Genomic DNA, 25,115 nt, shown 5'->3' on the forward strand with positions numbered 1-25,115 from the left:
AAAAAAAAATAGCATGGTAATGGTGTCACCTTGCACAAAACTCAACTTCAAATGGATCAAAGACCTCTACATAAGATCTGATACACTGAACCCGATAGAGGATTAAGTATGAAAACAGTACAGCTGATAAGTATAGAAAACAATAAACTTTCTGAAAGGGACCTGGCCATGCAGGCATTAAGAACAATAATTGATAATTGGGCCTCGTGAAACTAAACAGCTGCTATTTACAAAGGACACCACCTTTTAGGAGAAAGAGCAGCCTACAATAGAATGGGGAAAAGACTTTACCAGCTATACATTGGGCAGAGGGTTAGTATCTAGAATATAAAAAGAGGTCAAAAAATTAAACAGCAGAAAATAACACAATTAACAATTAGAGCAGGGAAACAAAAGGGTTCTCAAAAGATGAAATACCAATAGCTGAGAAATAGTTTTTAAGTTTTTCAGTATCATTAACCATCAGGGAAATGCTAATTAAATCTATGAGATTTTTATCTTCTATGAGTCAAAATAGTTAATATTAAAACAAACAAACACAAACAAAAACAAAAGCCAGATGTTGGTGTGGATGTGGGAAACAGGAACACATTTGTTAATGATGGGAGTAAAAGCCAGTACATCCACTATGGAAATGGTTGTGCAGGTTCCCAAAAATGCTAGAAATGGATTTACCACACTATCCAGCTATACAACTCCTGGAAATATATCCAAAGGACTCTATATCTTACTACAGAGAAACATGCATATCCATGTTCATTGATGATATAGAATACGGGAAACTTGTAAGGGGTCATGAGTAGGGGTTCAAGGAAAGGGAGATAGATTGTAGGTGGTGTGGAAGGGGAAATGTAAATTAAGGAAGAGGAAGGGTTTGCTATGGTGAGAGTGGGAGAGAGAGAAAGGTAGAGGAGTATGTAGAGGGAAAATCAGAAGGCCTCCTCTGATTTGTGCCATATAACACTGGTTGTGTTCATCTGACCCCTATGAACCAGCATATATCACAACTATGTCAATCACCTCACATAACATCATCATCCATGCCTGCGCAATCTCGTTTCATCACAAGAACAAGACAAATACAACACACTAGTGCACTTTAGAAGAGAAAGACCTCGTTCACGTAACTTCTACTACCGGGTGTTCCTAGAATTGGTCTGTTCTATCATTGCTGCTAATTTCATGCTGCATTGGCTTCACATAGTAAACTATTACAGGCAGGTTTGCATGTCTGTATATATAAGGTTTAATACTATGTGAGTTTTCAGTAGCTGTCTTGAAATGTTGCCCCAGGAATGGGGTTGTTAGTGTATTTCCAAATAAGGTTCTATTCTAAAGATCAAGAAAACATAATTTAGGAATTGCTATTTAACCTACCATGGCTGTGATTTCCACCCCACCTGTGCAGATACAGGAAATAAGCACAAGCAGGTTTCAGTGATTTCTTCAGACTTAAAAGTCAAACCCCATCTCTCCACCTCCCCATCTGTTAATCACCACTGACGCTGCCTTCCTAGGGGAAATGATGTGGTAAAAGATGCTAGAAATAAGACAGTGGGCCAGGCTGTGGGCTAAAGAGCTCTGGTTTTCTCCCGACACCTCCAGATGCTCTTCTGTTAGAAATTAGACCCCTTTCTACTGCCACACCCTCTGTATCTGTTCAAGGCAGATACAAGACAGGGGGGAACCTGAATGTATTTCTCTTCCTCTACCTGAACTGAGCCATTTGACTTTCACCCTGCACCCCAGGAGAGAATCTACATTATATTAAGGAAGTGGAATGTCTAAAGACAATAAATGGCATCTGAATCTCAGTGGATTACATAGGGCATGCTGTTAAACCTCCAAAATACTATCTTTCCAGGCAGTGAAATCAATAACATGAAGTTAAAGGTCTGAAATTCTTCCGTGTGCAGTAAATTTGAGATGCAGAGTATAAGTAAGCGATTGTTCAGTACATAAAGGCCTGAACAAGCAGACTCCTGAAGCCCTGAGACCACGTCTGAAGGCAGACAGCAGTGGGTGGATAATGCCACCAATCAGAGTCTCTTGTTTCTGTTGCTTCTCATTTGCATTCTCAGAAGAGGACTGGGAACCAAACAGGAGACTGGAAGATGGTAGATTGGAGACAGAATAATTCTGCATCTCGACAAATCTAAAACAAGTTGCCAGATGTATGGTTTCAGAAAGAGCCTTTCCTCTGCTGACTAATTTAGCAGTCACTTCTGTAAACCTGTGGAGTTCCATGGGAGAGAGAAGTGTCAGTGCTGTCTCATGAGTGCTATAGAACAATATACCACTCAACAGAAGTAAGGTGGGAGGTAGACCAGCAGTCCCAACTAACCCAGACCCTGGAGATCTCTCAGACACTGAGCCACCAACCAGGCAGTCTACACCAGCTGATATGAGGCCCCTGACACAAACACAGCAGAGGACTGCCTGGTGAAGCCTCAATGGGAGAAGATGCACCTAACCCTGAGAAACTTGAGACCTCAGGGAGTCAGGAGGCCTGGTGGGGGTTGAGGGATGGGGACATCCTCTTGGAAACAGGAGAGGAGGAATAGAATGAGGAACTGTGGAAGGGCAGATCGAGATGGGGTAGCGACTGGACTGTAAAATAATAATAGTAATAATAGTAATAAAAAAATGAAGTAAGGGAGGAAGTGGACTCTCTCCTCCAGAGCCGCCCAATTTTAACTTATCAATTTCAAAACAGAAATACATGACTTATATATGAAAATCAAAAACAATATGACTGATCTTAAAGGCTATCACTTCTCAATAGCTCAAACCAAAAGTAACGAAATGATTAAAATGCCAAAGGATTTGAAAGTGTTCTTTAAAACTCATGAGTAACTTCAAAGAGGGTGCAAACTAGCAAATTAATAAAGTAAGAAAGTCAATTCAGGACCTGGATAACAACACTAGCATTGTGGATAGGAAATTAAACAAGAAAATTAAGATTCTGAAACAAAAGAACAAACTGCAAAAATCAGAAATGTTGTAAATGAAAAAAATCAATAACCCAGCAAAATAAAATAGTGGAAATCATTACAGACTAGCAGACTAGTTCAAGAAAAGAAAGAATATCAGGAGCGTAAAAAAAGAAATAAAAGGAAAAAAATTTAGGAACTTTTATATTCAACCACCAACCAAGAAAAAAATAAATAAATACAGCCACAACATTCAAGAACTCTGAAACATGAACAAAAGATTAAGGAATTACAGGATAGAAGGAGCTGAGTTTCAAACTAAAGGCAGAGAAAACCTACTCAGTGATATTACAAAAGAGAAAAATCACGAACCAAAGGAAGGATATGGACCACAGTTCAGGAAGTATTTTAAATCCTTAACATTCATTACCAGAAAATAAATCTTTCCATTTCATTAGAGAGTAAAGACACAGTATTAATAGCCACAAGAGAAAAATACCAATTACAACAGCTGTCTCATCAAAATGATCTCAGACATCCCAGCAGAATGCTAAAACCCAGGAAAGCACAGAGTGACCTCATCCAAGTTCTGAGACAAAACAGCTACCAACCAACAATGGTATATCCAGCAAAACTATCTTTCAAAGTTGATGAAGAAATAAATTACACAAGAATCACAACTTAAACATCCATGAACACTGAGCTCAGGCTGTGAAAAATATCTGAAAGCAAGTGAAATTCATAGGAAAACAAAACAAAACAAAACCAATGAGGCAAATAACCAAGCACAAAACTGGGAAACAATCAAACTTGTCCAGCTCAGTCATCCAGGAGTCTCCTGAGATGAATAATAAAGAAAAGGCAAACAGTAACTCAACAACAACAACAACAAAATAATAATAACAAAAATTAAATGAATCAGCAAATGTCTCTTGATAAAAACTGTAATTATAAACGGCCTCAACTATGTAATTAAAAGATGAAGACTGGCTCACTGGATCAATATACACAGGTTGCTAGCTGAAAGAAACATGCCTCATTGGCAAAATACAGACTGAAAGCCAACAGACAGAAAACTACATGCCAAGCAAGCATAATCCTATAAAAAAAGGATGATAAGAAAGTTTGGATAAAATATTCATGGATGGCTTCAACACCCCATTTTCAATAGGTAGGCCATCTAGACCCAAAAGTAGTGGGATTGCAGAGATGACTTAGCAGTTAAGAGCATTTGTTGCTCTTGCAGGAAGCTTTGAGTATTCCTATCACCCACATGATGGCTCACAATATCCACAACTTCCAGTTCTAGGGAACCCGAAGCTCTTGTCTGACCTCTGTGGCACAAGACATGCAGGGTGCGCTTGCATTCATGTGTAACAATAAAATGGAAGCAGTGGTTGTCTCCTAATTCAAAAGAGCCCAGGACTCAACACATTTAATGTTGAATTCTACCATACCTTTAAAGAAAAACATCAATGCTCTTCAAATTTTTCCATAAAATAGAAAGATAAGAAACACTAACTAGCTCACTCTGTGAAACCAGTATCACTATGATTTCAACATAGCAGCTAACAGTTAAGGACACAACAAAAAGGAACTATGATTAGTTTCACCAATGTTTAGAAATGTAGGAAACTATTAATGAAATTATCAAACACCAATTTTAATAACCTGTTTGAAAAAAATTGCACGCCTCCATGAAGATGGTTTCATCAGGAATTCAAGGACATTTCAATATGCATAAATCAGTAAGTAGAATGTAACGTGTAAATATAATCAAGGATAAAAGCCATGAGATTATCTTGGTAGATGCAGAAAGGGCTTTTAAAAGTCCCTGGAGAAATTATGAATAGAAAAAGCATAACTCAACATAATCAAGGCTATATACGAAAAACTTACAGCCATCATTATACTAAATGGGGAAATACCACAAACATTCATCCTAAAATAAAAAACCAGGCACGGGGTTCACTGTCTTCAATCTCATTCAACATAATGCTAGAATTTTTATATAGTAAGAAAGAAAGAAAGAAAAGAAATGTAACATAAACAGTTAAAAGAAAAACTAAAAGTTTTTTTATGGTTTCTTTGGTGGGGGTGTGGGGTGCAGGGTGAGTGTGGGTGTGGGTGTGGGTGTGTGTGTGTGTACTTTATGTGTGTATGGAGGCTACAGGGCAACCTTTGGTCGTTTGTTGTTCCTGAAGTGGAAGCTTAGGGTTCTTTGGAAAGTCGTTTGGGGTCTTTGCTGGGGCAAACATGTGAAGGAATGTTTAGCTGAAGCAGACACAGGAGAAAGGATGTTCTGTTAAAGCAGGTGTGTGAAAAGATACGTGATAAGAAATACTTTGCTAATGGCATGCATGTATTGGTTCACCCTACATTACATTGCATGGTTGAGCTGCATTTGTCGGGACTCCATAGAGAGAAAGTCGCCAAAAAACCTTCTGGTGGTGTACTGCAGTTCCTTCTGGTGGTGTACTGCTTCCTCTGACTGGGGCTGATTGGCAGAGTGACGTCAGCTGAGACAGACCCATGGAGTGCCGGCACATGCTGAGGCAAGACCCATGGAGGGCAGGTGATGTTTGGAGGGAGTATAAAGAGGACTTGATGGGCAGTGATGGAGGTTGAGCTAGGCTTGCTTATAGAGCTGGCAGTGCAACACTCGTGGGTCTCAAGTCTTCAGTGATCTTCACTGCCCTGAGAGAGGCACAGCCGAAGGATTCCTTCTCCTAGGATTCCTTCTGGTCCCTCCTGCTGACTTGAGCTGAGACTGAGACCTGGCTGTCTCGGCTAGGTCATGTCACCACTGTTGCTAACCCGGCCCTACCAACTGGACTGCTGGTGTATCTGTGAAGTGTTTGCATCTGGATCGAGTTGCCCCTCCTGCCTGCTGACCTGTGAACTGAACTGCCAATTTCCAGACAAGACAGGTGGGAGTTGCTCCAAAGAACCTTTCTAAACAAGTCTTCTTCCCCTTATCCTTTCTTTCCCACTACCTCTGGTAGGCTAAAAGGGAGATTACAGCATTTAAGAACCATCATTTAAAAATCAGTGTTGAAAAAATTAAAATTAATTCCTTAGCTTCTTCCAACCTTTTTCCTTTCAGATATGGTCTCCCTTTGGCCAGGCCCCATGTAGGCCAGCCTGCCTTGTCAGAGAGCTCCAGAGATCCACCTGTCTTATCTCTCCGTTGCAGGGATTACAAGCCCATACCACCACCATGCTCAACACTTTGTAAAATTTGGGTTCTGGGGGGGGCACTTTACTGACTGACCCCCACCCCCTCAAATGATCTCCATTTACAGACAGTCTTACCCTGCACCTAAAACACCCTAAGAACATGACCAGAAAACTTTTGGCTTTGATCAACACTTCAGCAAAGTGTTGATCAAAGATAGAAAAGCAACATACCAAAAGAAGCAGTTTTTCTACGTATTAATGAATGTACTGAGGTAAAAATCAAGAAAACAAGCCAATTCTTCTCACAGTAGTGTGAAACAGATGCCAAGGACGGTGAAAGGCCCCTGCAATGGAACTTTGGAATATGGAATATAGAATATTAGATTAGAATGAAACTGAAGTAAGCCCATTGTGTCAGGAAGGAAGATGTTCTAGAGACAGCTATGACCCTCCTATTGGCTGTTAAAGCAGTGGTCCCCATGAAATTGGTATTTCCCCAACAATCTCATACTGGAAGGAGGAGGAGAAGGGTACAAGACAGGGAAAGGATTGGTCTCCCATAAAATGATCTCACATGGCTCTGACATTTCAGACTAGACATGTGGTACTAGAGCCACAAGAATAACGAATCAGTAGAAGGTAGGACCACATCTTGACCATGGATGCTTAGTAATAAGTACCTCTATCTATTTGAGCCTAAACCTTATGTCAGAACCTGAAAATGACCTTGGGTATATCATTGGACCACTTTATTCCTTCCTTTTACCAACATAGCCACTATGATGAATAAATGTCCTTATTTTGATTTTTAGTTGCCTGTTGGCTTCATTGGCCTACTGAGAAGGAGCGCACCAATCTACTTGGTTAGGGGGTGCCAGGACACTGCCAAGGCCCTAACAGCTCTAGTAACAGCTGCACGGAAGCATTGCCAAGTGATGGACCAATCAACACTTGGAATCAGCCCTGAAGACCTGAGCTAACCTCTATTAGCTCTAAACCACAAGACAGCCATGTTGTAGTGGAATCTACAACACATGACTATGCGTAGCTTCCATGCCGGCCAGGTGACCAGGAGTGAAGATCAGCGTTGTGGCTTATAGACACTCTGCCTAGATCCTGGAAGTACCTGTCATGAAACTCTAAAAATAGGCCTTAAGAGGCACTGAGCTGCCTCAATAAGGCTGCCCCAAGCCTTGTCCACAGGAAATCACAGCTAATGAGGCAAGAACAAGCGATCCGACCAAAGCCACCCTAAGCTGCCCACAAGGGAAGGCCTCAATTAACTTCTCATTAGTAGAAATCAATTAGGCTTTGGGGTTATCATCAGTCACTGTGATGGGTTGGAACAATAAACAAACACTAACTGGGATAGAGTGAGCTACTCCAGCAAGGCAGAAAAGGCTCCCAAGCCATCAGAAGGATGGTACCCGAGAGGAATCCTCACAGCACCAGCATCCCTTGGGCATCACGATATATTTCATGTCCCTAGCACTGACAGCCCTGACCCATGAGCACCCCAGAAATCCCAGAGGACATATTAATTTTGTGTGTGGGGGTGTTGGTTTGGTTGGTTAGTTTTGCCTTTGGGGTGTGTGTGTGAGGGAGTATCGTAGCGAACACTGATGTGAAGCCAGAGTTGGATAGATACATAAGAACTTTCTAGAAATGTCTTTTGGCTACCTCTTCATTACCCTTTTTCTAGCCAAGGATCTCACCACCCTTTTGGCTGCTTAGCCATCACAGGCTCCTGGGATGTCAGCATTAGCTAGGAACTGGGGATGCATCTCCCATTGTGAACCTAAGCTGTCCCTTCCTACCTGGGTCCACAAGGCTCGGCCCCAACCATTGGTGTCTCTCTTTTGAGACCCACCTGCAGTCACCCCGAATGAAAAGCAGAGCACTTCAGTGCCCCATCTCACCACGTGTGGGCTCCACCATTTACCAGTTCCTATCGCTGAGCCGGGATCCCAGTGTGTTTCCATTTATCGACTCTTATTCCTGTGAACCATCTCCTTGATTAACCTCTTTCTGTGGGTGCCACACCTTATTAATTCTATATTTGTTGGAGGACCCCCAACAAATGTGCTGGCAACCATCCAGACCTTTGAACTCAGCCTTTGAATCCTAGTCCCCAATGTGCCTGTGGAGTAATGGAGACCATTTCTCCTGACACCTGCTATTTTTCCATTACCTCCTAAAGAGAGAGTTCAAGCTTACATAGCTTTGTACTTTACTGTTGTGAGGGACAGTTTTATGTCATCTTAATACAAGCTACAGTTAGATTGGAAGTTAGGACCTCAATTGAGAAAATATCCCTAGCATAACGGCCTGTAGGCAAGTCTGTGGGGTATTTTCTTAATTGACGATTGATGTGATAGGGCCCATCGTAGGTAGTGCCATCCCTGGGTGGATGGTCTTAGGTGCGCTAAGAAAGCAGGCTGAGCAAGTCATGCGGAGCAAGCCAGAACTTCAGGTTCCTCCTTGTCTCTGCTTCAGTTCCTGCCTCCAGGTGCCGCCCTTGAGTTCCTGCCATGCCTTCCTTCCATAACAGACTCTAATCTGTAAAAAGAAATGAACTTTTTCTTTCCCAAGCTGTTTTTGGTCATTGTATTTATCACATCAATAGGAACCTGACTAAGACAATTGTAAAACATTGGTCCCTAGTCACTGTATTCAAGGACACCAGTGTGTGAACTGAACCCTGTGGAGAAGGATTCTTAAGGTGGCCTCCATGGGGTGGCTAAGACACCAGTGCTGCCTGCCATGGCCTGGCACCCCACGCCTGGATCACCTAACTTTTGCTGGTGCTTACATAAATAAGTTACTCTTCAATGAACATCATGGAGATTGGGTGTCAAAGGTGACAGAGACGGGCTATAATCACCTTGGGTGAGGTGTTTCAAGAGTTGATGAAATGGGATAAATTATAATCTCCAAATTCATATTCTGAAGTCCTAAAGCCAGGCTGTAGAATGTGACTCTTTAAAGAGAAGCCAGTTATAAGGACATGGGGAAAATAAAGTCACAGAGTGACCCTCACCCAGTCTTCCCTGGGGTCCTCATTTGGAGAGGTCGAGGACATAGACACACACTGAGATATGACTGTTTGATGAGCCTGTCTGCAAACCAAAGGGAGAGGAAGCAGTCCTAGACGCACCTTGATCTCAGCCACGACCTCCAGAGCTACCATGTCTTGAATGTAAAATGTCCCCAAAGATTCATTTGTCAAAGCTTAGTCTCCAGATGGTGACGCAATGGAGCTGATTAACCTATGTGTGAGCTCGTAGATGAATGCACTTTTGATAGACGGGGCCTGATTGGAGGCAGCAGATCGATAAGGGTTTACCTCTGATGTCCACACCCCACACTGACAGGAAGTACAGGGTGAGCTATGTTGGAAGCAGAGCCCAGGAATTGCTCACTGTAGAAGAAACCGAAGATGTGGATGAGCAGGGAGACCTACCTTCTGGTTGGGGAAGAAAGCATCTTTGACAAGGAAATGTCCTTGGCCCCAGCCAGAGTTTGGAGGCATCGGAAGGTAGTACACATCCCCTGTGTCAATTAGCGATTTATTAAGTCATTTCCTGGAGCCACGATGTCCTCCAAGAATGCCTCCAACCAAATGCACTAATTAATATGAAAGGAATGAATATTTCATTGCCAACAAATGGATTCCATCCTTCCTCAATATGTCTGGGAGAACAAGGGCAGCTCATACGAGCATCTCCTTTAAGCTTTCTATAAAAGGATTCTGACATAAGAACAGCCGCCGGGGAAGTCCGGCAACTTGCCCAGAGGCTTGTAGTTGGGCCAAAACTGCAAGCCAAAGCTCATACACAGAATGCTGCATCACAACTTAATTAACCGACATAGCTTCCCAGACAGAGCAACCACATATTCTGAGTCCTGCCTGGCAGAAATGATGTATCAGGCAGATGTGGGTGACCACGTGCCCACAGGGACCTCGGTGCTTACCACAGGGCCTTTGCACCTACAGTATCCTCTCCCCAGAACTCCTGGAAGGACCTGTAACTGCCTGGATACTAAGCTGTTTTTCCTGCTTTGAAACAAGCCCTTTTCCACACAGCATTCATATGCGGCTGTGCAGACCTGGCAGCGTGGGACAAGACAGCTGACCCGGGCTTGGATATGGGGAGTGCCTGTCTCTGTGAATAACAAGGCAGTACTGAGTCTGGTTTATCATCTGGGCAATGCCAGCTCAGTTTTATCCAGAATCTTCCTGTGAGTAACATGGAGGGGGGAGCTATTATCATGTAACTCCAGGCTACATTCTGTGGGTTTTTTTTTAATGCACAGGCTGCCTCTGGCCAGTGGATAGAAGTTCCATTTCTTTTCTCTTTCTTTGCTTAGAGCCTCGTTGTTTCCTCCTGTTAGACAAGCCTTCAACATCAGCCACTGTGGGGAAAATAGCCACCCACAGAGTCAGCCTGTTCTCTGATACTTAAGGGGCAGTTCCACTCACTGAAGGTGGATGGTGTTGCTTGAGTCGTGCAACCCCTTTGAGCCTTCAACCCATTGCCAGGTTAAACCATGTCACATCACATGCCCATCTTTGGGGGTACATGACAATGGCAATGATTGACAGCCACCTTGGACTCCAGTGAGTAGTTGATGTGTCCTCTGAAGAAAGGGATATCATTACCATAGGAAGGAGTGGGCAGAAAAGCAATGGGCATCCAAGACCCTCTGTGACTTTCCATTCCCAATCTATACTAGAAACACGCACCCAAGTTGAATGTCAGTTCACTCACTGGCCCAGGTACCTAGAGCTGATACACACCAGAATTGCCCCAAATCCAAAGTATTTTCACCAAGTGTCCAGAATCCCATCCACTGTACTTCAACTAACCGAGAACACAGACCTGAAAGGGTTTATTTTTTTAAGGTGATTTCTTCCTCAATTCAGCCATCAGAAGCTGTTTGCTTTGGTGGCGCATGAGAAGTGAGACTGCTCCCAGAATGCACAGGAAACGTGATTGCCACAGGTCTCGTGTGTACCTGCCGATAGCCAGACTACTGGCATCGTTCACCAGGAACTCTTAATAAATGCTGACAGGCAGCCTGCCCAAGGCAGAGAGCAAAGCTTCCAGCATTCACTCTCTATTAAAAGAGGTCTCGCCTGGCTCCACTGTAGCTCAGAGCAGCCTTGAGAGTTAATCAGCTACAAAGGCAGCCATTATTTGGTAGTTCAATCAAAACAGAGCTATCTTCTGGTCCATGAATGCAAGCCAGCCACACCCCAAGCGCCTGACATTAATGTACACTTCTCAAGAATCTGAGGATCTTTGTGACACATTGCTATGTGGTGGCTTACAAATAGATGCCAAGAAGCTTGGGACTTCTAAAAGCTCGACTGTGACTATAACTTTCAAAGACATCAGTACTCTAGACAGCTGATGCCAAAAGCAGATCGTGTGCCAGATAGCAGAACAGAATGAAGCAGAAAAGCCAGACAGCATTGTCAAAGGAATGGTGACGGGCTAAAGGCAATTTCAAAGATGGCAAGGCCATGCTCTAACATGTCAAACAAGGTGTCACAAAAAGATGCAGAGGGCACAGGACCCAAACTGTCAGTGACAGGAGGGCACAGGAGAAAGTTATGAAACCCCAGCTGTGATATAGATTGGAAGAGGTTCTGCGAGGTTCTTTGAGCCATAGAATTGGCACATTAGGGTGGAAATGTGCAAGGTTCTTACATGCTGGCCTGTGTTCTTGCTGTTAAGTTCAGCTACCATCACTAGGGTCAAGGGCAGGATTCTTAGGTTTCTGGGTCATAGCTGCTCTGAGAAATCCAGAGAGTAAGAACCTCTGGTTTGACACAAGCTGTGCCCCAGGCCTGCAAAACCCTAAGGAGAACATGGGGTACGTAGATAGCAAGAAGTCTAGCTGAGAAATACATAGGACTGGAATACCATGCTCACACAAGAGACTGAATCTCCAGGACTTACCAAGTTAACTCTCTACTGAAAATGTGCTTTAAAAGCTGGGACCTGGCATCCCAGTACTGTGGACATGAGGAGCAGGGGTCCCCAGTCATCAAACTACAGAGCAAGTCTGAAGATAACTTCCATTACCTGAGACATTGCCCCAAAGGCTAAACAATAACTGGAGGGGGCAGAAACACAAGCTCATAAAAAAAAATTTGAATCACTGCAAACTTCTATGGCATATCATTAATCATGCCCTGAACATACTTGATGGGTACAGGAGTTGTAGCCATACTCAGTACAGAAATAAGTAATGTAAAAGACACAAGCATTTAACACTCAGAAGACCACAGGGAGCATTAAGGACTTGTATTCTAATCCCTACAGTGGCAATTTAAAAATAATGAAAAGTATAACCATAGCACAACTAGAAAAAAACAAGAAACAGTTAAAGATATAAAATTGATCAGAGAGAGAGAGAGAGAGAAGAAGAAGGAGGAGGAGGAGGAGGAGGAGGAAGAAGAAGAAGAAGAAGAAGAAGAAGAAGAAGAAGAAGAAGAAGAAGAAGAAGAAGAAGAANAGAAGAAGAAGGAGGAGGAGGAGGAGGAGGAGGAAGAAGAAGAAGAAGAAGAAGAAGAAGAAGAAGAAGAAGAAGAAGAAGAAGAAGAAGAAGAAGAAATAGAAAAATAAAAGAGATAAGAAGGAAGCGTGAGCTAAAACTGGCAGCTGCTGTAACATCACTGCATGATATAAATGCCAATGTGGTCCCAAGAAATGAAAAGTGGGGATATATAAACCATGGAAGACATTACTTTTAAAGCAAAGGTTCCACCTAGAGAGAATTTATCACAACCTCCCAAAAGTTAATAAAATATTTAAAACTAAACATTTTGAAAGGTGAGAGCCAAGACCAGTGTATATTTTAAATTAAAAAAAAAAACCTCTAATATCATCTTTAGAGATTTAAATGTTCAGGAACTACAATGGATTTGACAACTACAGTAGAAAGGCTGACAGGGTGGAGACTGAGCTGTGCCATCTCTGTACCCCTGTATCTTAGGGAAACATTATGAAACAAAGTAACTATTCAAATCCCTAGAGCAACAATTTAAAAGTATAGTACAAGAAAGTATAGCTATTACCTAACTAGAGAAATGAAAAGGGAGTTCTGAATATTCAGTCTGAAACCTACAAAATAGAACAAATAGAAGAACAAAAATAGGGTAATAAGTAAAATAATAAAAACACACTAGACATAAGCCAAACAGTACTGTGGAGGTTTGAATAGGAATAGCCTTCATAGATGCATGTGTGTGAATGTTTGGCCCCAAGGGAATGGCACTATTAGGAGGTATGGCCTTGTAAGAGAAAGTGTATCACTGTAGGTGGCCATCTTTGAGCTCTTCTGTGCTCAAGCTCCGCCCAGTATGGTACCCAGTCTCCTGCTGTCTGTAGATCAAGAGGTAGAACTCTGGATTCCTCTAGCACCATGTCTGCCTGCACAGTGCCACGATTCCCACCAAACTGATAATGGACTAAACTTCTGAACTATGAGCCAGCACCAATTAAATATTTTTCTTTATAAGACTTGCCTTGGTCATAGTATCTCTTCATAGAAATGAAACCTTAAGATAAGTACCAAGAATTATATCCACCACAAATCAAATGAACAATCCAACTAAAAGGGCTGAGTTTCTGGAGTGGATCTTTTTAAAGCAAGGTCTAACTGTATGCTGTCTTCACAGTATTTATTTTTAATGTAAAGGGAATAAAGAAAATAAGTAGAATATATGTCCCATATACAGTAACTTAAGTACATGACTATGGTTGTGTTGATCCCAGAGAACATATAAATTAAAATGAGAGTATCTGGCAAATGGAAAAGGCATTTCATAATACTGGGATCCATTCATCTTGAGAAAGTAACAGTGAGAAAGGTGTGTGTGCTGCTGACCTCCGATAGCAAGGCACACACACCGGCAGACTTATGGGAAGAACCCCATGGTCTTGCTGGAGTTTGGACACAACTGTTTCAATGGATGAACAAAGTCTCCAAATCAGCAAAGAAACAGATCTGAATAGCATGATTGTGTGACTTCTCTTCTCTCACTGTGACAAAATACGTACAAAAACTCACTGAAGCATTTGCTTTGGTTCAGAGTTTGTGTAGACACAGCTTATTGTGGTCAGGAAGGCATGGTGGGAGGAGCATGAGGCAAATGTCACACTGCAACCACAGTCAGGAAGCAGAGAATTGAATGCTGGTGCTCAGACAACATTTTGTCTTTCATTCATCCCAGACCACGACATGCTCATCTCTAACGAACAAATGACATTCAATAGTAAGTGAAGAGGTTGAACCAATGTATCCAGTTGGGATTTGCCCAATGTATACAAGGTTACCTTAAAATTGGCAAACCAAACCATCTAACTCTCAAAATAACGAGAGACACAGTAGCTGTATCAATGGACCCAAGAAAAGCACGTGACCATTCAACAAGTAGACATGACAAACACTACCATGGCGCTTTAAACTGTGAACACTGGCCTGCAGTGGATGGCTATACTGAGAAGTTGTAGCCTCCGAACAAGGCTGTTTGGCCTCATAGAAGACTGGGGTCAGGGCAAGGCTCCTGCCTCCTCCAAAAAGGATTATTATATCCATGGGAAGAGTCGGCATAGCACACTGATCTGACTTGGGGCAGTGACATGCTACTGAAAAAAACTCCTTAATTAGAAAACTCTGACCGCCTAAAGGCAAATGTTCACACAGATAACCATTCCCCTAAACAAACATCCTCGCGGAAGCTCCTCTGATGAGCTCTGACTACCTACCTCCCTTCTACAATCTACAAGAAAAGTTTCCCAGCCTCCAGGGTACCATCCTTTCTCTGAGAACTGGCTACATCTGCCTTCCTAGTGGCTCGCATCAAACCCTTCTTTTCCACCAGTCTGGTCTTTGATGAACTCACTAACAGCCCACGTGACTTGGGCCTGTCACAGCACTGTGCCGTGACAAGAAGGGGAATTCTTGATCTAGGAGAGGAAGCCCCAGGAAAACTTAGAGAGAACTTTTCTTCACAGTGAAATGGCAACTTGCTCTCCTCTCAGCTCAGGAACAAAGTCAGGGAAGGGAAGGGGCTTGGCAGGTACAGCATCACAGAGAACTTGCATGAGGGTTGCCGCTGGGATCCCCAGAAGCCTCAAAAAAGATGGGTGGGCAAGGCAATCCACCAGTGTTTTCAGCACTCAGAAGGTACAGACACGGGATCCCCAAAGCCAGCTAGCTGTCACATTCGCCTTATATCTGTGAGCTCTGGGTTCAATTTAGAGACCCTGCCCCTGTGAATAAGGTCCAGTGATTGATGAAGACTCTTATCCCAACCACATGGACACACATATACATGCACACACCAGCACATACATGCCCATGCATGCACGTAGACCACACATACACACACCTGCACACACATGCATATAACACACACACACACACACACACACACACACACACACACACACACACACACATACACGAGCAAAGAAAATCCTCCAGACTTAAAACAGAGCTTCCATCCTCATGACTTCTCAGTCCATAACTGAAAGTTTAACCCTAAAAGCACAAGATGGGGAATATAGGTAAAATTACCTGCCCTAGCTCTCTTTTTCTGTTATGAAACACTGACCAAAGCCAACTAGGAAAGGAAAAGACTTAGTCCATCATTCAGAGACATCAAGGAAGGAACTAGAGCAGGAACCAGGAGGCAGGAACTGAGGCAGATCATAAAGGAATGCTGCTTACTGGCTTGCTCCCGGATACAACCCAGGACCACCTGCTGGGGTGGGTAGGTGGGAGGGCAAACTGTCCACAATGTGCTGGAACCTATCGTGTCAATCAAGATAATGCTCATCGACCAATCTGATGGAGGCAATTCCTCAGTCGAGGCTCCCTCTTCTCGGGTGATTCTAGTTTGTGTCAAGTTGACAAACACTAAGCAGTTCCACGCAGATAGAAGATTTTCTGATAAAATCTGGAAGCTACAAACCAACTTTCACAACTAGCTGTTTAAGGAGCAGTGTTTCAGGGGCCGTGCTTATCCATCAATGAGGAAAACCTTCACCACCTGCCCCTGCCACCACATGACAATGAGCTGAGCCTCTGGAAACCATGAGCCAAGATAAATCTTTTTTTTTCTTCAAGGTTTTTTATATCAGGCATCCTGTCTCAGCTATAAGAAAAGTTGTGTACAATTACTAGGTACTCGTTTTAACTTTTTGAGTCTAAGTCATTTCATCTAATAAAAAGTAAATCATAGCACTTGAGAATAGCAGAGTGGTGTTTCAAAGGTCCTTGGGACAATTATTGCCAAGAGAAGTTCCTCTTGTGCAGTGAACCTTCCCCCCACTAAAACCCTTTACCTTCTCCTAATTTTACATCCTTTATCCCCACATAGTCAAGAATTACTAATGTGAATTTTCTAAAACACCAAATGTCCAAGAGCTAGAAAGAACCAGTTCGGGTTAAGTTTGGAGAAGGGGGGTCCACTCTGATCATTTACATTCTCAAAGAAGACCTGGCATTAGCAACATTGAAGCAACTGCCACCATAAATCGCCTAAGCACAGACTCTGTTCCGTTTCCAGAGTAAAATAGAACAGAGTCCAAGGAAACCACTGAGGCTTCCTTTCATGGCTCAGATTTACCAAACTGAAATAGTCTGTCAGCCGAAAACGTCCAACACCCAGCATAAAATCAGACCCACAGGACACACACATGCTCAAGCCTAAGCATCAAGACTTTCATATTTCTTTCATTGTTGTTGTTGTTGTTAAAAGTACATTTTTCTCACCTTTCCAAAGCTTCCTTTACCAATGGCCCGCAGGATCTGGAAGTGGTCAAAGTTGACTGTAAAAAAGGAGAAGAGGACAATCAGTTCAGTTGTGGACGTTGTGTCCGTGTACTACCTACCCACTTGCTCTGCTGGCTTCTGCCCACCAGTGATATCCACCTGGTATTACCACCTGATCACTGAGGCGCTGCCAGATGAAGGACATTCATTTTCCCCCAAACACAGTCAAAACCACAGCAGGGGCCAAAGGAGGTGACAACAGGAAAGCCCAGCTCTTTGGATTTCACATTCTCATGTGTGCTTTTCCCTTCTCCAACAAGTGGCTGTCCCCACTGAGGGCCCCCTGGTGCACCCAGCACTCTTGAGGTCAGACACAGCTTACTTAGGTCTGCTGTTGCATTCTCTCTCTGATCCTTCCACACCGTCTGTCCAATCCTGGCAATGAGGTTACTGCAGGCCAAGCACACTAACCCATACCACCCACCTGCTGTCACCCTGAATCCCACCATCCTGTCTCCGTTTAGCTCCCTCTGCAGCTGTACCCTCCAGTCCTCACCAACCGGCACCTACCAAACTATGCACTGAAGTACATCAGCAATGTACGGCCGTACTGCTGATTGTCATGAACATCTTCCAGGGTCCCTGAGCCCCCTTTCCTTTAAGACGGGATCTCATGTAGCCCAGGCTGACCTTGAGCTTCTGTTCCCTCTCCTTGTGTCCTTGGAGTGTTGAGAGTCTAGACCTGCATAGTGCTAAGTTTATGCGGTGCTCAGTATTGAACCAAGGACTGCACGCATACTAGGCAAGTGCTCTGCCAACTGAGCCACGCCCCAGGTTCCTTCTCTCCTTTCAAAAACACCTACTTAACCTCTAGGGAAGAGCCTTCTCCTGAATGCCCCCTTCAACAATTCCCACATGCTCAGTCTTTTCCCCGACCCAATCTCCACGGAAGGGACAGTGGAATCTGTCAGCTAGCTGCCTGTCACACAACTACTCCCCTGGCCCCCAGAGTGTGCAGTGGCATGCCAGAGCCTGACAAAGTATCTCTGACCTTTGGGTAGTTTGAACTGGTGCCTGCTCCAGAGTACTCTTGAAAAGATTCAAAGATACCTTGAACTCCATGGATGCCGCAGACCCCAGAGTGGTGTCTACTTTCCCCTGACCACACATTTCAGTGCATCCAGAAGACCCCAGGCTGGGTGGCACTAATCTTTGCTCAAAGCCAAGGATTCATCTCTGTCCCCTTTCCTTCCAGATCCCACCTTTAGTCCTTTCTCAGGGTGGGTCAGTGTTTCCTCCTCTGTTCTTTCATCTGTCCTTCCTGAGGCCCCTTTGGTTTCCACCTTCTTCTGTCACCTGACCTCTACAGTGGCCTCTCAACCTCCCCCTCTGACCTTCCCTTGGGGCACATGTGATAAGGACGGCAATCATGTCTGTCCCCTGCTTACTACCCTGCCCTGACCCCTCTGTCTTATTCATGGAGAACATACTCCTTCCAGAATTGCACGGTCCCTGTTCTGCTCCTGTCCTGTCACCCCATGCCTCCGAAACCTACCTGCATGCTTCAGACACAGGTCCCTCCCTTCCTAGTACAACTGTTTCAAATCCATCCTTTGCTCTTCTCCCAGCATCCCCTTGTCACCCTGCTTTGTCCTTCTGTGTCCCGAGAGTTGATTGGGCCTAACTTCCAACTAAGCACGCAGTAATTTCCACTAAATACATCATTCTGAAATTCTCTACAGGATTTGATCATTTTTCCTGACTATATTCTGAGTTAGTGGGGTGGGGGGTGTCAAATGTCACCATTATCCTATTTGCTGTGACTCCCTTAGCACCCCGACCTTGCTAGCACACTGAGGCACTCCGTAACCACTCATTAACTGAAGGGATGATTGAGTGAGCTAATCTCCATATTCATGGTGCCAAGTGCATAATAAGTCTTTGGTAAATATTTTTGCGTTGACTGAATTGCAGCCAGTTCTCAATAACTAGGAAAGACATGTTATTTACCAAGATGAAGGGAATTGATCAGCTCATGCATAACTGAAGCCAGGGTGTGGGCTTCAGTTATGAAGCACAAATGGTTCCTTGTATATTAAACTATGCCAAGCCCAAGTCAGACTCCAGTGAGCTGTCAAATACCTGACGTGCTTAGAATGGAGTAGCTGCGTTAACCGTTAACTAGCAAAACTCCCGCTCTTTAACCCAGCTCTGTTTACTTTCAGAATAACTTACTGGAACCAGAAATTCCTTACTTCACCTCTCTCCACTCCCTACAGGTTGGCGAAGAAAGCAATGGACTTGGGCCACAGCTCAGGTGACTGTCACGTGCTGGGACATGTGCATATCCTAACAAGAATCATGGTTTGGAAAGCAACCGCCTCTATGGGTCTCTGCCACCTGCCCCAGACACCATAGCCAGCTCTCTAGAGGCATGACTAAAAACTACCAGGACTCAGATTCGGAGTCCCTGAGTGGGAGACATATTCTTATCCTTATTAGAAAAACAATAACAAAAGCAAAACCCCAAAACAAACCAATGCCCTTGTTTAGTGGGTGAGGCTAGCTACTGTCAAAAGATTCCTTTTCGATAAAAAAAAGAAAAAGAAACCAAGCACATGGAAAAGGTGTGTGAATCCTATTTTATCTTTTTTTTTTTTTTTTTTTTTTTTTTTTTTTTTTTTTTTTTTTTTTTTTTTTTTTTTTAGCTCCGTTGTGATCTTATTGTGGAGCAAAAGGATTGTCATTCATGCCATCAATATAGAGGCCAGGTTACCTAGATTTGAATCCCACCACTCAGCAACTGTGTGATGTCAGAGCTATCGCTTAAACTCTGCTCCGATCTCCCTCTTAATGCTAGGTATGACAAAACACTTCCTTTTCTCAATAGTGTGTCAAATACCTAACAGAAACAACCTAAGGAGAGTTAACATTGGTTCATAAATTTAGAGGGAACAGTCTGTCACTGTGGGGAAGGTATGGTATCTGGAATAGACTCGTCTAAAGTATGGAGAGCTTGCAGCCTCTCACATGGTGCCAAACAAGGAATCTGGAATGAAACTGTAAGCTAGACCAAGCTGTTACTGTCCAGGCCAACACCCTGTGGCCTATGTCCAACAAATAAGCTTTCTATCTCAAAGACTAAACAATTGCCCAAAACATCACCACCACTTGAGGACCAAGTATTCAAACACATGAACCTGAGAGGGTATGGTAGTTTTCTTGCTATGACTATGATGAAAACAACCAAAAGCAAGTTGGGGGAAAGAGAATTTATTTCAGTTTACATGTCCTTATCACAGTATATCATGAAGTGAAGTCAGAACATAAGCTCAAGGAACCTGGAGGCAGGAGCTGATGCAGAGGTCATGGGGGAACACTGCTTACTTACTTGCTTCTTCTGGCCTGCTCAGCCTGTTTTCTTATAAACCCAGGAGTACCTAGGGATGGTACCGCCCACAGTGGGCTGGACCCCTGCGGGGACCCTGATGTTCACATGTGTTTAGCCAGAATGTCCCATTGACTAAAGCTATTTTGAATAAGTTACAATGCATATAAATCAGGAAATTACACACACACACACACACACACACACACAGCTTTCTGACATCATTTAATAAACAACCACTGCACACCTGGTTGGCCACATCTTTATCCCTTGGCTCCAGACATCGGCCCCCCTGTTAACCTACTGCTTTCTGGTGACAGGTCCAGCCTCTCAGGCATAACACAGTTTGGAAAAGTGTCATTTAGACCTGGCTGTGATCCACTGGATCCTTGCAGTGAACTTGTCACAAGTCTGACACCATCAGGCTCCCCTGTCTCTCTTCCCTGCTTCACTGGAGCTGAGCATCCAAGACCATTAGCTTCTTCAGCAGTCTGCCACTGTAGATGAACAGCTTCACGTTCATCAGTATTTCCAATGTCCTCTGAAGGTGCAGCCCCAGGAGACTCCTTGCCTGTCTACAGTCAAGACTCCCTGAAGGCCTGCCTGGTTCCATCTGCCCTCAGGACTTAACCCTTGAGGCTCCATCTGGGCTGCTTTCCTATCCTCAGATGTCTTCTCCCTTCACCATCTACCTTAGCTGTAGATTCCCTATGGTGATCCATCAGACACAACTCCTGCTGGTGTGTACTCTCCTGGGAAACCAAGTTGGGGTGATAACCACAGAGACTCAGGAAAATATAGACAGAAAAAGACATGGCTTTGAAGGTTAACTGGCCATAATCCGATGGGGAAGGGAGAAGTCCACGGGAGCAAACCTAGCTGACATTCCAAGTTATATGGAAAGGCATTCGGTCCATTCAGTGCCTCTTCTTTTCCTTCCTTGCATCTCCCCTTTCAAGACAGTTGCAGGTAGCCCAGCTTAGTCAAGGATGCCCCTGAATTTCTGATCCTTTGAGTGTTCAGATTATAGGCATGTGCTGCCACATTCAGTTATGTGACACTGGAAATGGAACCCAGGGCTCCAAGCCTCCCCTCCCTCCCATTAGAGCCCAGGGTCCACTATTGGGTAGACGAGGGTCACAGATTATGGTATTAAAACTGTAACTCTCAGTTCCAGACATGGAAGGCCTTCACTGTACATCCCCAGCCATGATGCCTAGGGGTGACATTTGGTGTTGACTGTGTCTCTCAGCAAGTCTTTGGCTTAGTTCAAAGTCATAGATTTAAGGTCTTCACCCACTCTAGACCCGCTAGATCTCCATTAGGGAGAACCAGAGCACTCAGTACTATGCACACATGGTCCAACCGGGGACTTAGAGAACTGGGGTGCTTTAGTTTCATTCATGTGGCCTTGACAAAACATTCTAATTTGTTTTTGGTTTTGTTTTTTTAAGAAAGGGATTATCTTACTTTAGAATCCCTGGTTATGGTTCATCACAAGAGAAAAGTCAAGGAGGCAGGAACTTGAGACAGCTAGTCATGTGACTTCTGCATGAAAGAGAGATGAATGCATGCTTGCTTGCTTGCTCACTTTCATTCAGCTGGATGTTTCCACCCTTATAGAGTTCAGAACCTGTCACCTAGGGGATTGCTCCCCTGCCCCAAAGTGGGAAGGCCTCTAATTAATTGAGCTAACCTCATATAAACATGCTCATAGGGCAAACTTGATCTAGGCCAGTGGTTTTCAGCCTTCCCAATGCTGCAACCTTTAAGACAGTTTCTCATGGTGTAAGGAACTGTATTATTTCCCAACTATAAAGTTATTTTTGTTGCTATTCCATGGCTGTGATATTGCTACTGTTATAAACAGTATGTTCTGAACATAATGTACATATCTGTGATGCAGGATATCTGACATGTGACCACTGTGTAAGGGTTGTTAGACCCCAAAGGGGGTGAAGAAACACTGATGTAGACACTCATTTATTGAGAGTCTCTACCCAGGTGATCCTAGATTGTATCAAGTGGAAAGTTAAAGCTGGCCATTACATAGGGGAAACACAAAGACAATGTGTCTTTACTAAACATCCACAGAGTATTTTCTTGTCATGATTCCCTAAAAGTATAGTGCAGAAAGCTCTTCAACAGCATCCATTCTTAGTTAACTGAAGGTAGCAGGTTGTCCAACCTGTGACTCATCGGTTGTGAGAGCACTTAACATGTTTATTTTGTGGGACACTGCAATGTGATATTACTATCTACAAAGTTCATGCCCCAAAACCAGACAATTGAGTTACACCTGCCCCCCCCCCAAAAAAAAAACCTGAATGCTTTAAATAAAGTTAGAATTTTGTGTTCGGCTGCATCTGTGAGTATCCTTGGCTACATGAGGTATATGGGGTATAGGTTGGACATTCCTGGTTTAAAACAAACAGGAGAAGGTATGTTCAGTTTTGTAGAATAAAACCAAGTATTTGAGGATGCTGGTATGTGAGGGGTTCCTGGAAATGATCCCCCAAGATCACCATGCACAGTGTGCTTCGTCCAAATGCTAGAAGCTACAAAATATACCTTGGAAACTGTAAACATTCTCCAATCCCGGTGGATCTATAGCTCTGTGGGCTCTGGCCCTGAAAATGGCCTTCTTTCATCCTTGGCTCGTAAGATGGTACCAGTCATTTTCACATCCATGCCCAGGACTGAGAAATTCCACCCAAGAGTCTGTTCCTGGCCAGGGTCCGTGCCGACTGGCAGGGCTGATGTGGGAAGTCCATGCTAGGCATTTGGTGCAGACATTCCACATGGTCCGGCTCTGCTGCCTGCTTCACTGGGATTGGCTTCACGGAGTGGCAACACTGCTTTCAGCATCATTAAAAACCGCTTTGTTTCCTTGTTGATAAATGTGTTTAATCACACCCCGAGCCTTTTTTTTTTTTACCCTAACACTCTATGCTCTTATCAGAAAAATGCACTGACTCTGTAAGCAGTCAGGGATTTGCATACCTAATTCATATGAGTGGAGTGCGGCAACTACTTTAGGACATAAATTAATTTAGAGCTGGTGGGAAATTCATAAGACAAGATGTCAAGTGAGCTTGAGAACTGAACTGTCAATCTGTCCTTCCTCCCCGTGTGCCTGATGTCCTCATTTTCTTTCTCCATGCTGTCATAAAATATGCATGCAAAGGCAACGTCAAGGAGAAGGAGTTTATATGGTCCACAACTCCAGGTTAGGGTCTACCATTGCAGGGAAGTCAGGGCAGCAGGCAAGAGCAGACTGCAATGGGTTAACGCACGCTTGCTTGCTGGTGCTCAGCTCATGGTCTGGAGACTATAGCCCGGCCCATAGTGAGGACATCTTCCAATCTCAGTTAATGTAGTATAGTCAAGACAATCCCGCACCGATATGTCCACAAGCCAACTGAATCCAGCCATTCCTTGCAGAGACTCCCTTCCCAGGGCATTCTACATTGTGATAAGTTAAAAATCAAAACTACCTTTATGAATTTCTTTCCTAGGATCATGCTGGCAAATTGTCATGAAGGAGCTTAAAGCAACAGGAATTCATTATCCCACAGTTCAAGAGGCCAAAAGGTCAGAGGCAAAGTGCCAGCAGGTCTGTGCCATTCATGAAGCACCTGAGGGTCCTTCCCTAACCCTGTCACCAGTCCTTGGTACTCTGAATCCTGTCCCTGCGTCACTCTGACCCATTCCTCTGCCATCTCAGGGCTTCTCCCCATGTGTCTATTTTCTTCTAACTCAGCCACTACATTTGAGGCTTACCCTAAAATCCAGGCTGCTTTCAACCTAAGATCTTCAGTTGTACGAACAATGACCTATTTCCAAAACTGGCCCCATTTTCAAGGTCCAGGTAGGTGTGTACTGGCGGGAAGAAGAGATGCTCAGTTTGGTGTGCCCACGGGAGCCCTTGACACATGAATGGTGTGCCCACGGGAGCCCTGGACACACGAATGGTGTGCCCACGGGAGCCCTGGACACACAAATATCCAGTCAAGGAAAGTCAAGTAGGTGACCGAAAGCTCAAGCTCACACTTCAGGTACCTTTTGTTCCACACTGATGTACACATCTGCAGTTGCCAGAGTCATAGACATGCAGTTTTAGGAATAGAACTTGAACCTTCTGCTCTTCAGCATGATAGAGTTGAGCCAGAGCTTTGATTTCAACACACGGCCACAAAGTCATGCCCCCAAAAGGTCCTAGATCTCAGGACAATGATTCAAGGGGAAGCTTCCCAGATTCTTAAGCCACAGACATTACTGCCGAATGACTGCTGACCACCTGCCTTGTTTAGAGGAAGAACAGTGTAGGCTTCAGGGCCTAGCATGACTGGAGCACCCACTGAGTGACGCTCTTTGACTCAGTTGCCGAGTAGCAGAAAGGGAAGGGTGACAGGTGACAAGGAGGAAGATGTCTACTCTGTTGCCTGCTGCACAGGGAACTGCTCTGGTCCTCATGAGCAGGGACAGAAGCTGAGAAGTTGAGCAGATGCTCCTATGCAGATGCATAATGATTTCTCACCAATCAGAAACAAGCTCTCTCTGTTCACTACCATTCACTGGGGGATCCTAAAACACCTGCTGGATGTCCTGATAAAAGACACAGAGGGAGGACCGCTCGAGGACGCGGGAATGACAGCATTTTTAAGCCACAAAAGTGTGGCTGGCTGCTTGAATACACCCTGGACATATTCCCTGAACGGACTGACAGTCCCCTGCCTGTCACTGTGAGAAGTGGCCTCAGCTCGGACATCAAGACTGAGCACATATCACCAGTCTACCCGCCAATCTGAAGCTTT

At 44.0% G+C, this 25,115-nt stretch overlaps 1 protein-coding gene across 5 annotated transcripts in view; it reads right to left on the minus strand.

The window, feature by feature from the left end:
• The window catches only part of Stk32b (serine/threonine kinase 32B), a 242,841-nt gene that overhangs the window by 156,370 nt on the left and 61,356 nt on the right, over positions 1-25,115 (minus strand). For 4 of the 5 annotated variants that reach the window (XM_021210566.1, XM_029545413.1, XM_029545412.1 and 1 more), the window contains exon 2: positions 16,911-16,966. In XM_021210566.1, coding sequence (XP_021066225.1) covers positions 16,911-16,966 — 56 coding nt within the window. Of the gene's footprint in view, positions 1-16,910; positions 16,967-17,480; positions 17,562-25,115 lie in introns of those variants that run through there. The other variant, XM_029545411.1, reaches the window with a different exon arrangement.

Source organism: Mus pahari, chromosome 13, assembly GCF_900095145.1.
Source record: "Mus pahari chromosome 13, PAHARI_EIJ_v1.1, whole genome shotgun sequence".
Lineage (NCBI taxonomy): Eukaryota > Metazoa > Chordata > Mammalia > Rodentia > Muridae > Mus > Mus pahari.